The 14,042-nt window shown below is 39.5% G+C and overlaps 1 protein-coding gene across 2 annotated transcripts in view; it reads left to right on the top strand.

Annotated features, from left to right (window-relative positions):
- The window catches only part of LOC111924121 (uncharacterized), a 36,590-nt gene extending 27,253 nt beyond the window's left edge, over positions 1–9,337 (top strand). For both annotated transcript variants that reach the window (XM_086861449.1, XM_086861453.1), the window contains one exon: positions 4,256–9,337. In XM_086861449.1, the coding sequence (XP_086717575.1) occupies positions 4,256–5,775 (1,520 nt within the window). In that variant the 3' untranslated portion in view covers positions 5,776–9,337. The remainder of the gene's footprint in view (positions 1–4,255) is intronic.
- The last annotated feature ends 4,705 nt before the right edge of the window (positions 9,338–14,042 follow it).

Here is a 14,042-nt window from a genome sequence, read left to right as displayed (position 1 = left end):
TTTGCACTGCAGACTTCATTATTTCATTACATTCTCATGGCATTCAGACACAAAAGAGCAAAATCAATAGACATACAGAGAAAGTTTTATCCAGGTACTAAAATTCTTTATATTGTTCTAACTTTGGTCATCCAAAAAACTTTGAAAGGAATTCTGTGGTCGAACAGGGCATTTCACCAGTTGTGACCTGTACCTGAGGTCTCACAGTCAAATAACCCAGGAAGGGCTTCATTAGATTCTATGTTTTTCCTTCTCTAGGCTTCTAGACTTGTTAGAAGAGGGTGACCTCTTTGAGGGGTAAGAACTGTTTTTAGCTGATTGTGAGTGATTTTCTGCCTTTTTTGCCGAGTCACTAGTGGAGAAAAATTTGGGACCCTAGGAGAGGATTAAAAGAGGGTGTGGGCTTTCCTATATTGTCCTTCCTTCCTCTGGACAGGGGTTGTGTTGGTAGGGAAGGTGTTACTAAAAACACTACAGGAAACTGGAAATGACTTGAGGAAGAGGGCATTTAGTGTTGCCTTGTGTGGTAAATGCTGCACACGAGGTACCATCAGTCTTACAAAAGAAGAGGGAAGACACTTTTGGAGAGTCTTAGAGGTAGACAGTTGGAGACAAGGCAGTGTAGAGCACAGAATTTGAGTCAAAGCATTGGAAAGGTGTAAGGCTTTGTCTTGTCTTTATTGAGACATTGGGTTTGCTCCCATTGGTGTTTTGTTGGATGGAAGCCCACAAGGCCTCAGCCCTAGGAAAGGAGAGCCACCAGTGTGGTAGTCATTTGGTGTTGCTCTAGTCTGTGGCTTGGAAGGGGGAAGGGAAGGGGGAAGGCTGTAATGAACTTATTCATTGGGTTCTGTGGAGGGGAACCAGAACAAGAAAGGGTCTGTACAGCTGCTGGAGGAATGTAAGTGAGGGCAAAACACTGCCAAGAAGCAGATGGGTAGTGATGGTGTGTCAGACCACAGAAAGGCAGTAGCAATGTATTTGGAAGGAAAGGAATCTCCCCTCTCTTCCTCTTCTCCCAGTTTTAATGGTGGTATGGAGATATGTGAAAGCAAGTTATCACCCATCACCTGGACAGGAATCGATGTCCTGTCAATGTTGTTCCCATCTGTCATGGAAGAGAAAGTGTTCCTATTGTTTTTTGTTAGAGACAACTGCTACTTTCAGCCTGTCTGTTCATGGTAGCTCATTATCTCATACAAATGCGATTAACGTGTCAAAAGAAAGGCTGAAACTGAATGTCTGTTTTGGGTAAAGAAGGGAAGAAGGGAATGTGATGTGACATATGAGTTCCAGATGTTGTTGAATGTGCTTTCTCAAGCTGCACGCAAAGGTTGTTGCATCTGTAGCAACTCATGTTCAATGTACGTTGTGAGGGGAGACAGAGCAAATAACAGTAAAGAATCATGTAACCAGGAGCCTCTCTTTCTTCACACTTCCACTTTCCTCTACATCATACCTTCTTCCCCTGCTGCTTTTTCTCACTTCTATTTGGGATGAGAATGGTTGATTTATTTGATTAGCGGTATGTAATCAGTGAAAATAGGGTTTGGTGCGTCATTTCCTTCTTAGACAGCCATGGGAGAGTAGTCAGATAGTTTATCCAACAAACAGAATCAACCAAAGGCACTCTCCCTGGAATGCCATGCAAAATAAAGAGGACTTACTGCAGAGCTTACTGTAGGATGCAAGGGGAAGAGGAATGAAAACCTTGACAGATAGTCCTGATTTGTAATGAACCATATTGATATGTGATGACCCAAATTTGATATAGAGGGTTTAAAAAGAGAAGGATTCCCATACTTAATCTGCCCAAACATAACCTTTGCATCAGGCAGTTGTGAGTAGTAGCAGCAGAAAAATACATGCATAGCTTGCTGTAATTGCCTTTCAATTACCTGGCCTCTGTGAGTGGCAAGGGCTGGGGATTGTGCTGCAGAAAGATTCAATTTCACAAAGCCAGGCTGAGTACAGCTGGACTGCTGCACTCAGTACAGGTGTCAGGTGCAGCAGTGCTCAGAGCAAGGAGCCAGGAAGAGGTGGCAGAGTTTGTAAAGTGATAAAGGGCAGCAGGAAGCAGTCCCAGCATGCTGCTGTGCTGGTTTGCTGCTGTTTGGCTATCATTTGCTGCCTGACCTCTTCTGGGCAGAGAGCAGGGTGCTGCTCTTGCAACTGTGCCCACAGCAAGAAGCAGTCTGTGTGCTGCTTTGAAGTCACCTATTTGAAGTGCACACAGGGGGAACACCTGCTGCAGATCTAACCAGTAAAAGACTTGACAGCAAATGAGCACATATAGCCGTCACAAGTATTTGTGAAACATGGTGCCTGTTAATGCTCAAATATACACTAAAATATTTTAAAGAAACAAATAGAATAAAAAGTGTTCCTAGGCACTACTGAAAATTTTCTCTGCCTTGTGGACCAGCTGAATGTGTATACTTAGTATCAATTCATCCAGTATTTCTCACTGACGGTGGAGCTACTGAAAGGAGAAGTGGATAAGAAATGCATAGTGGTTAAAACTGATTTAAAAGGGAAAGATTGTCTGGGACTTTTTTCTATACTCCCTCTAGAATGCTTTTAGTTGAAAAAATGTAATCTTATTTATTTGGCTTTTGTTTCTCATAAAAAAACAAGACACTTTCAGAGAGGAACAAAGTGTTAAGTTTCTCTTGACTTTTTTTCAGATGAAAAAAATCTTACTGTTCTGCAGTGAACTCTTTTGATAAAGTGGTACCTGATTTTAGAAGGAATATTCTCACATCATAGATTGTGCAGTCCTACATATCGATGTTAGTGGAGAATCATCACTTAAGTGAATGAGGAGGAAATAGACAAAGTGATATGGGGGTGAATATATGAAGCCTGTATGGATTAACACAATGTCTGCTGTTTTCTGCTGAATAATGTAGTATCAGAAGTGAATTCTAGCCAACATTCTGACCTCCCCTGTGGGCCAGGTTTGTGTACTTGCAGTTTGCAGCAAGTGTGGTGAGCTTTTCTGTCTACATCAGCAGTTGGCATAGCCAGCACCACCCTGGGCTAGCAGTGGAGAATCCATTGTTGGGATCCTTGCAAATGCTGCTAGTCCCAGTCTTAGAGCAAATCCCAGCCCAGGTACAGGAAGTTTCCACCTAAAGAATAATGCAAGTGTATGACATGGGATCTAGACCTATAGGATCATAGATACTAAAAGATATTTAAGATCTGTTAGAAAGATGGTTATTGAGTTTTGATCATGGTGGTAAAAAAGCATAAATGAGTGCATTAGTGATTAAGTTTTGAGACACAAGCTGCAGGTGGTTAATTCTTTATGATGCTTCAGATCTTGTGTGTTGATTCAGATCCTGGAATCTCCATGTACAAAGGTTTTGGGTTCTGGTTGCTCCAGGTGGAAGCACTGGCAGCTGGTGGTGCTCTTGGAAAATTGCCACAAAAAATTACAGACTGTTTTTAAAACCTGTTTTTTTAATGTGCATTCTTTGATCCACTGAGGTTATGGTGTACCATTTAACAGCACAAAATTGCTTTGTGTCAAACAAAGTAATTTCAAACAGCACATGTATATTCTTCTCACTGTTTGCAGCAGTGTTTTACTTTAGCTTGATCACAACCACTGGTGTCCTGTGTCTTAGGGCAGTGGTTTTCCACTTTTTAAATGCGTGGGCTGCTGCATAATTATTTTAAGCCTGCTGTTTAAAGTTTTGATTTTCCTATTTGTGTCTTGCAGGTTTTTTAAAAATTGTATACAGAATGAAGTCCAGGGGTCCTTGTTCCTTGGGTTGCAAATCACTGCTTTAGCAATAACAGCAACACCAGGGCTAGCCCATAGCATGGCTGGGCAGGCAGCACACATTTCTCCCTGTGTAGGGGAACTCTCCATTAGTTGAAAGGAGCTCCTTGGTGCATCAGTCACTGTGCCTTTTAGGTCAGAGAAGGAAGAGACTGTCTTTGGGGCAATATCATTCTATATGATATGTTACAGGTTTTGGTTAGAATTGCCCCTATGTAGCTTCTTTTTCACTCCAAACCATTGTACGTGGTTCGGACAAGGTGAGTTATGCCTAATAGTTCCTCTGTAATCCATCAAGGTTTCTCTAATAGCATAAAGTGATCTGACATCATAAATATCTTCTGTTTTCTCCCTTATGATTAGATATATATCTCAAAGATACTAGGTATGTGGAGCTGTAGAGTTCTTACTTTCAGCATTTTAAAGGTATGACAATAAAAATAGTCCATTTCCTGTGCACAGGTGGTTTCCGATGCCTTGGAATTGCTGAGAAAGATGCAGCTTTGGGAATGTGTGGAGAGGAACATTTCTTTAATAAGGAAATGCAGGAATGCCAAGCGTGTTTAAAGTGTGAAGATGGAGTGGTGGCTGTGCCTTGTTCTGCTGTCAGTGACACGGTTTGTTCAGCAGCCAGTGAAAACAAGCTCTCAGAGTCTTGGGCTGCAAACATTGTTCTGCCCTCCGTAAAGTCTGGCATCTCTCAGGTCTACTCTGGCTTGAGCTTGAAGATCAAGGGAAAGCTTCCCTGTGATATCCTGTCCACTGAAGAGAGCAGCCTGGTATTCAGGCAACATGGTCTGTTGTGGACTGACTTAAATTTTGCAGTAAAGCATAACTGTAGGAACTTTTTGCAACTTTCCTTAAAGCTCAACGGCAGTGAGGAAGACTATGAACTGAGCGGTGTTCGGATCGAGCAGCCAGAAGGAAAGTATTTCCAGAGCACTAGTTTAAGTAGTGCTGCTGAAGTGGAGCCCAGCCAAACTCTTTCTGTGTATTTGAGGAGCCCTAATCAATTCTGCAATCAAAGCAAAGACTTAAATATTTATGATCTTAATACCCCGCTCAGTTTGTTTTGGTTGTCCCATGACACAGGTGCCGTGGCACTCAGTGCGCAGATGTCAACAGCGATGCATTACCAGACCAACTATCGACCTACCTTTAAAATAATTTCTGTTTCTGACCCTTATATGCTAAGTTTGTCTCATGATGGCAGAGCTATAAAGTTCACTGAAACTGGTGTTGTCAAATTTGTGTTTCATCAAGCATTGTATTCCATGGGTCATACGTGTGTCCGGGAGGGCTTCTCCTTAATTTCTTACATCAATAGGAATGGTACCAACAGAGAATTAATGAATGTATTTAAATCTGGGGTAAATTACAGAGACACATCAATATCTGCTTCTGGGGCCACAAAGGTTGGTGCTGGAGATCTGGTTAGCTTTGAGATACTTTCTCCTGCACAGTGTAATGTTCGCTATTTTGGAGATAGTTCTGGAATTAGTATGTTTAGCCTCATCTGGATCCCTTCAGCAGTTTCTAGTGCCATATCAGCCACAGTTTCTGTTACAGCTCTGCCTACTGGAGCTGTGAGGAACAAACTACTGGATTTCACACAGGTCTCTTCCAATGAGAAACAGATACAACTGGTCTCTTCTGGACAGCTTGCTCAGAAGTATTTTATTTTTACTGAAAAGGGAGTTGCCAGCATTGCGTTTAACTTAAAGCTAATCCATTCCTGCAATGTGCTCAAAGTGACTCTCAATCAGCTGACCACGGATCACATGCAGCCCACTGCAGTTGCTCAGCAGATTGGAGGTCAGATGCCAGAGGGAAGCATATGGACCAGCGTGTCCCTCCGTGCATCTTTTGAAGTACATAATGGAACATTGGTATCAGTTTCTCTTGACTGTGTGCGTGGAAGGATCAATCAGATCACTCATGAACATGGAACCAGTATATCTATTTTATGGATTTCATCTTAATTTCTGTGCAGTGAAGTTAGCATGGAATTGGGATTTCAATTGTATTTGGAATCTACTCTGATTCTATACATATTTGACACTATACTGTGTCGACTTGAGCGGATAATCCCACAGAATGCTTTCAATTTTAGGAATATTTAAATATAATCTTAACTGAATGATCACTATTTAAAGAAAGCAAGAGCTTTCAGTCAAGATTTTAATTCTGCTACCATCTTCAGACAGGGGAATGTCAAACTCCCTTATTTTTAATAAAACAGCCTCTTAAAATTGATTATTTCTGGACCACAGAAAATTGCAACTGAGGGTAAATAGTGTTTAGTACTGTAACTGAAAGCAGCATAGCCAAATAATTTAAACCTTTCATTTGCTTTCATATGCTTTCATTTTTTTCATGCAACAAGCTAATAAAAAGACTAAATGTACTTTGAGGCTAATTTGTCTACATCATACAAAATGTTGTGCTTTCCATGAAGGGAGAGAACATGTTTCAAATAGGTGATAATGTGGCAACACTGGAGTATACATTCTTAATATTGTGGAAAGGGACTGGGTCAAAAATAGAATATTGTTTTTACAACAAAAACAGTGGAACTAATGATGGCTCTAATTTCATTAGGAAGTAATCTGCATTTAATAATTTAGGAAGGCTTTTCTCTGTTTTTAGTTTTGCCAGTGAAAAGTTGCAGAATGAGGAGGAAGGGGGTCTATTCTAACAAGAAAGAGTATATAGGCAAAAAGAAGCAAGTACTGAAAGAATGTATTGAAAATTAGACTTCGGAAAATTAAGCAAATTTTTATGCTATTTCTTTTAAACAGTAAAATATTTTTCTGATCAAAAGCTCCCATTATTTACAAGTCTTTTTTTTTTTTCTGAACAATTTTACTGAACAGGTATTTACATTAAAAAGGCTTTTTTTTTTTTTTTTGGTCAAATCAGTCAATTCAAGGAAATGTTGTATTCATTCATTAATTTTTATCTTCTTTCAACTCTTCCATCAAACTATTCTTTTTCTGAACTATGTAGACTCTTTTCTCCCATTTTCTCCTTTCTCCTCCACAAATGCTTCTTCACTCTCCTTTCTCATTTCTTTTGTTAGGAGTAAATGATGTGCCTTGTCACATCTCTTTCCAGCTTTCTTTCAGCATTTGTACAAAAGGACAGATGTTTGTGTCACTGATGTAACTATAAAAGAGGGACATTAACAGTGCACTTGCAGGCTGCCTTAAATTAACCCTACTGAAAACAAATACTATACACAATATAACTTTAATGTCCCTGCCTGAGTATGTATATCTAAAATATATGTACATTGCTGTGTTTTAATCTGTTTTGGAGAGTGTTACACTGTTTTTGCTGTATAGTGCCCTCCTATAATTTTCTGTAATAGAATGAACCCAAGTGCAAGACTTCTATCTGTTCATTGTTTTGTGACATTATAACTGTGTCCTTAACATCTGAAGTTATTTTTCCAGCATAGTTTGTTGTTTTTTTTTTCTTCAAGAATATGCTCAAGGATTCAGGCTTTTAACAAATTGCTTTCCTGCTCCAAATAGAGAACAGTAGTTTTTCTTGCTTCCAGCTGCAAAATCTAAGCAGTCTGTCAGAGGAGACCTCACTGTGCATTGTGTTGCAGCCAGTGTAAATACTCAAACCACGATCCTGGTGTCCCCAGAGTCTGTCAGTGACAGAGATCTTAGTGCCTGTGTGTGTAGCCAAGGTCTCATTCATTCTTGCAAGGTCATAAGGAAGGATGAATTAAAACTACTATTGAAGGTGTTCAGCACTTGCACGGTACTTCTATTATTACAGAAGATATTTTGTAGTGGTAGAGAAGAACTTCTGGAATGGAGAGCATGTGTATCTGTTGTGTGCAGAAGAGCTGCATTACCTGTGAGCAGAGCAGCTTTTCTGGGAACTTCACTCTTGGAGTCTACTGAGACTGAACAAAGATGAAATGGCACAAGAGTTAAAGTCCTCCTGACATACCCATTCTGATTTCTGTAGAAGGGTGCATGTGATGTAGGAGAAACTCTGCAGAGAGCACACCTGGGTATTTTTATGGTAAGAATTGAAGGAGAGACGATGTTAGAAAAAGCTAGAAATTGTAGGCCTATGTTTTTGTTTTAGAAGAAGTTAAAGAAGCTGCTGTCTCACAAACAGAACCCCTTATTATCCTTTGCTGGTTTGTGTTGTGCAGCTCTGTTGAACTCCCCAGAATGGCAGCTGAAGAGTCATTCTAGATTCAAACCTGTGTAGCAGAGAGCAGAATCTGGTGTTAGAAATAATCTGGTACATCTTTAGCAGATGTTACTTGAATAAAAATTTATCCATATGTGGCATATAGCAAATCTAATGGCATGATTTGTATTAGTATTCTTTATTTGAGTGAGGTTGTGAGATTAGTGGAGTTAAACAGGGCAGAGAATGATGTTACAATCCTGTATTATGCATGCTGGTGGTACTTGCACTTAAATGCACCATTATTAAAGGATACAGAAGCTACAAGGAAGGTACAAGTGAGCATTATTACAATTGAGAGAAGTTCCAGAGTATAAATTCTTCAATGTAATAAAACTTTCTTTAGAGGATTCTGTGGGGAGTGCCCATAATTTCCCTTAAATTCAGAGTAAGTTTTTAGATGCACAGTGTCAGAAACAGTAGTTTGCATCCAGCTGGTAGTGATAATGCATCTAATGTTCTACTCATGTCATCTGTGATAAAGCATTCAGAGAGTGAAAAAAAAGTCTTATCAAATATGTGTTATTATTTGCAATTTACAGCACAATTAGCCTTATTTCACGCAAGAAAAGGCTGATCATTGGGCCTCTTTTGAGTCTCTCCCTTTCAAAAAATGAAAAGCCTGGATCTGTTGTTCAGGGCACTCACTGACCTTGGTTATAGGAACAGGAATTTGAGTATGTTGGAATCAGAATAGATTTATGATAGCCTAATTAATGGTGTAGTATATAGCCTTTGCATCTATGAAAATGCTATATATATATATATTGCCTCATACCATGCAACACTAAGTGGTGCACTAAGATCCTGAGTAAGATAAAGTTCAAGAGGAATTTATGCACAATGAATGCTAATCTTATGGCACTTATCCCATTTGCTGTAATAAATTGCATGTTTTATTGTCAGGTACCTTATTAATTATATTTACAATTTTTGAACTTTTTTATTTTTATTTTTTTCCATATTTTTTCCATTAATAGTACAATATAATACTGTGAAATATGTAATTCATTGAAAAACTTATATTTTGCATCTTTTGATACCACATTCTTGAATATGGTTAAAATAGCTGGAGACAGGCTCTTCAATCTTTTCTGTCAGAGAGTGTCTCCAAAGGAAGGATTCACAAAGTAACAGAGTAAGTATAACACTGGTAGAATCTACCTGTACAGAATGACTTTAAGTTAATACATTCAGCAAAGCAGGTGGTTATTCACTATGTTATGAAGATAATGGACAACTTGTTGTTATAGAAAACTTGACCATTACAGGAGGAAAATAATTTAGGTTGGATACTGCTACTTATACAAAAGAAAAAAAGATTTGGCTTACAATACCTGCATTGATTTGTATTGGGAAACATTTTGCAAGTTCAAAGGTTTTACCTGAATATATTTATTACCTATGCAAATTTTTTATGCTTTCTGTCAAGTCAAAACTGGGCAGAATATGTGAAGTCTATTTTAATATTATCTCTATTCCTCTGTTCTGGGGTCTCTGCAGATTGCAGTACACTGTGAAAACTGTACTATTTTCTAGTTGTGCATTTTATGACATTTTCTACTTTGAAAAATTACCTTGTTTTAAAAATACTGTTTAGACACTTGCCTCTGTTAATATTATATTGTAATATGTTTTAAGAGAAATTTACTGAGATAAATAAAATGATAAAACTTCATTGATATTTGTGTTCTGTTCTGAGGAGAACTGATTGGCTCTTGGTGTTTTTTACCACTGATTCTTCTGGGGCTGGCATTTCACAGATGTTACCTGAGTTAGTCACCTGTGCCTGCTGAGGTGGTGCTGAACAGGAATAATAACAGTGGACATTTCTAGAGATCTGCCTGCCTTCTGTTCCCATGGTTGAAACAGCAGATCTAAGATGAAAATTGTCATAAGAGCAGTACAGTTTATCCTGGTCGTGGCTGGTGCCCCAGTGACACCAAGAAGAAAGAAATTTCTCCTTCCTTGATGCTTCATAGGCTCTCTGTTGTATGTGAAAGCTTTTATGGTGTTGGGGGAGGTCCAGATCAGGCTATTGCAGTAGCTCAGCTATGCTTCTGTCAGTGTCTGGCCAAGTTAAAACTTGTATTCTCAGTAGAAACTTCACAAGTATTTTAGATTGTACATCTGTTTCTTCTTTTTGGGGATGTTATTGTTTGTTGATTGTGAACAGAAAGAGAGGTGCTGTCAAAAAGGGATTACAGACATCACTAGCGTACTCTAAATTACAGGTCTAGAAGCACACTGTGCCACCGAGCCTGGTGCCCCTTCCTTTGCTTGGAGGGCTTGCCTTACAGTATGGCTTCAAAGATATTAACTGTGTTAGTGCAGTGCCTGTGCTGCTTTTGCTGTGCTGACTGATAGAAGTTAATAGAGAGTGGGCCCCAAAATAGCTGAGTTGCCCATCTGCTGGACCTCAGCATCTCTCTGTCAGTACCTGTCTTTCACTGTCTGGTTCTGGTTGTATGAAAGCTCAATGACTGTAAAAGAGGGATCCAAGAAACTCGTTTGCATTAAATAATAGAATTGCTATTGCTAAACACGAGTTTCTTGTCCAGCTGCAGTTTGCACAGCTTTCCTCAGCCCTTGCTTGGAGCTCTGCAGGCACATCGTGACCTGCAGGATTGTATCTTGCTCACAGGCTCTTCAGAGGGAAACGAGCTGCTCTCCAGGCACTCTAGTGCAGTCCAGTTAAATGGCATCTCCTGAAAGCAGCCTTAAAAGGCTGGATGTGATTTCCTCGCTAGAAGGGTGTTAATGCCTGGCTTTAGCAGAACCTTGAAGTAAAAGCCTGTCATGGTTATGCGTTTACGTATGTATATGTTTATATATTTATGAATGTATATATTTATATAATCTCCTTAGTCTCAGTTAAATAGCATTTTCTCTAAAAGAAGAACGGTGGAAAAACCATTTTTAAAAGTTCCTGCATCTTCTCATAAAGTCAACGTCTTCAACTTTCTCCTTTGCTATTTTTTCCACTGGAAACATAGAAGAATGGAAGGGAAATTAAAAAGAGAAGACTGGGGGAATGGAGATAGAAGGGGAGAAAAGTGGAAGAAGGAAAAAGCAATCTCCAGTGTTTAGGTAATTCCATGTATAGGAATTTAAAGTAGTTTTTGTCAGAACTTCTTGGGCTTTCAATCAGTTGTATATAAACATCTGCTCAACTGAAAATTCAATCACATTTGGCTTAATATCAGTATCTTCTTTAAAGCACTTCCCACCCACCAACTTTTGTAAACTAAAATAGTATTAGAGTATCCTGAATATACTACTTTTCTCAGCTGGAACATTAAGCTGGGTAATTTGGTTAATTAAATACCAGCTTATATTGGGAATTCTCTGGATATATTTGTGGATTTTGGCATGCAAACCTCAGTTTTCATCATTACCTCTTAACTATGTTTACATTGGGAACTGCTTCTCATTAGATAAATGAGCCTTCTCTGAACTCCATGTTATCTGACTGCTAATGGTACCTTTAATTCTCCTTTGGATATTTTTCTATTATATTGCAGTCAATAATCTAGACATGTTCTAAGTGTCTGCAGGAGCTCTGTGCATGTGGAATGTTGACCGTGTGTCCTGGTCATGGTTGGATTTTCCTGACCTGCTTCATTGTTTTAAATCACAAGTTATATTCAGTTCAGAAGTCCATATGATAGATATGAGCTTTCAAAGCAAGTTTGGCCTTGTGAATGATTTAGACTGGTAATCGCATCTGAGTTGCATGATTGCAGCCCTCTCTTGCAGAGTATAAAAAACTTCTGAAAATACTCACAGATTAAATGCAGGTGTTTTGAGTAAAGAGCTGGAGGTGCTTTACATCAAACTGAAATAAAAGCCTCATACTCTACTCAGGAGGTCAAAAAAATAAAAAGATTTAGTATATACTGTAAAATACACTGTTTGTTGAACAGAGAAGTACATTTGTTTGTTTTATTAGGAGAGGAGAATGAAAATGTGTGCTTTATACCAAATAGAGAAGACAAATTTCTTAAGATGCCTTTATGCCTGAAAATGCTCTATATTTCATTTCTTCTTGAACATGTACCTAGATTTGTTTAAACCTTTGCTTCAAACTACTGCCACATCAGTCACTTTAATACAGGCTTGATTCGTGCTAAAACCTTTGAGGATGTTTTTCGCCAGACAAACGTAATACATTTCAAACACTACTGATCAGTCCTTGAAAAATAGTGGCTAATACTGCAAGCCTCCCAACAGGTACAAGCTCTGCGGTCCTGTCTGAGGCAGCAGCTTTTATCCTCAGCTGCTTTAGCCTCCTGAAGCCCTTGTCCCAGGGCAGTCAAGCTTTTCCCCATCTTTTGGCCTTGCTAGAGGTGTGAAGTGACAGCTGTATTGGGTGAGAAGCTGCAAATACTTGGGTTTGACCTGCCATAAATGCTTTTTTCTCTCTTATTTTATCCATTCTGACTTTCATCCTTTAATCCATGGTTAGCTGTAAAGCAGAAAATCTACTGTGCCCATGTCTCCACCATTGATGTGCACCTGTACTTCTGCTCTCTCAGGTTTTGGTGTGTGACAGGGGTTTCATTCTTGGTTTGCTGTCAGCAGGCTTCCCTCTCATACCCATCTGTGAAGCATCACATAAACACCACATACCTCTGAAAGCTCAGATACTGCATAGCCAAAGATGATTTGTCCTCTTTGGACCTGTACATCCCTAGGAGACAGGGAGGTAGCATTTTCATACCTAGAAATAACCTGTTTCCATGACAGTGCTTTTGCAGCATTTCACACCTTTTTTTCAGTTGCTCTTGAAGTATTGATGTCCTTGAAAACTTCTTTCAGGTTCTGTGTTTGCACATGCACTTGAGAATTCTCTTATATCCTGAAGGAGAGGGAATACCTCTTTTTGTCTTACCTTTGCAATTACTCCCAAAGCCAACAGTATCGAAAAGATCTGCTTTCATCCATTCTTCCTGGCATTTGATTTCCAGAGGCCAGAACACAAAGTATGTTTCCTACCTTGCATATAAGGTGATAAATACCTACAGTATTATTGGTGTGTTACTGATGAAATATATTTCAGAACTGATAATCTCAGAAGCTGGCCAGCTCTGCAGGCATATTTAAATTACGATGCAGGTATCAACCTGCACCTGGAACATATACCTTTGAAGATTTGTTTCTGTCCAAGGTTGGGCACAATATTCTTTGATAAGAAACAGGTTGGAGAGCGCATGGAAATACTGATTAAACAGGCCAGGCTGGCTCTGGGAGAGAGACCCCTGCTGAAGCTAAGGAGTTGACATGACAGGGTCCTGCTGCAGCCTGGCCCTTGCAGAAGCAGGAGTTTGTGGGACCTGAGCAGTCCCCAGGACATGCCAAAGTTTAGGAATGGCTGGGGTGTGTTGAGGTTATTTTGCTGTTGTAGCATTTTTGTTGCATTTTTGTGTACCTCTATGGGTAAATCCTTTCCTTGGAAGGTTGCCTGTATTCAGTATCTTAACAGCAACTTAAGGGAAATTTGTTCCAGAAGCCCATCCTGGTTTGAATATCTGAACAAAATGCTTAGAAGTGGCAGATGATGATGAGGCATCGAGGTCTGCATGAAATGGGCTGAGTTTTCACAAATCAGTAGGAGCACAGGACACGTCACTCGATAATAGGGACCTAGGCTGGAACAATAACAGATACCCTTAGTTTTTGTGCTTTCAAAACATGCTAAACCCAATGCAAGTATCCAGGCTAAGGTCTGTATTAGGGATTGGGGTATTATGGGTAGTTCACGACTGATAAATGAAAACTGTTTCTGACATAACTCAAAGAAGACTTCATTCTGTCTGTGCTGTAGCTCACCTCATCTGGACCCACATCACAGTGCCTCCCAGGAAACCAGCAGATACAAATTCACTGGACTTGGCACTGATGGTGAAGTGTTGGGGGTTCCTGGTCACATGTATCTGGCTTTATGGAGTGAAACGTGAAATCTCCTCTGCAATCATTCCTTCCAGCTATCTGAAAGATCCACGTGGATCTGCTCTCTTCTAAT

This window comes from Cyanistes caeruleus, chromosome 1 (genome assembly GCF_971803275.1).
Source record: "Cyanistes caeruleus chromosome 1, bCyaCae1.hap1.1, whole genome shotgun sequence".
NCBI classification, from domain to species: Eukaryota; Metazoa; Chordata; class Aves; order Passeriformes; family Paridae; genus Cyanistes; species Cyanistes caeruleus.
Note: the sequence above shows the minus strand (reverse complement) of the source record. Positions and strands in the feature narration are given on the sequence as shown.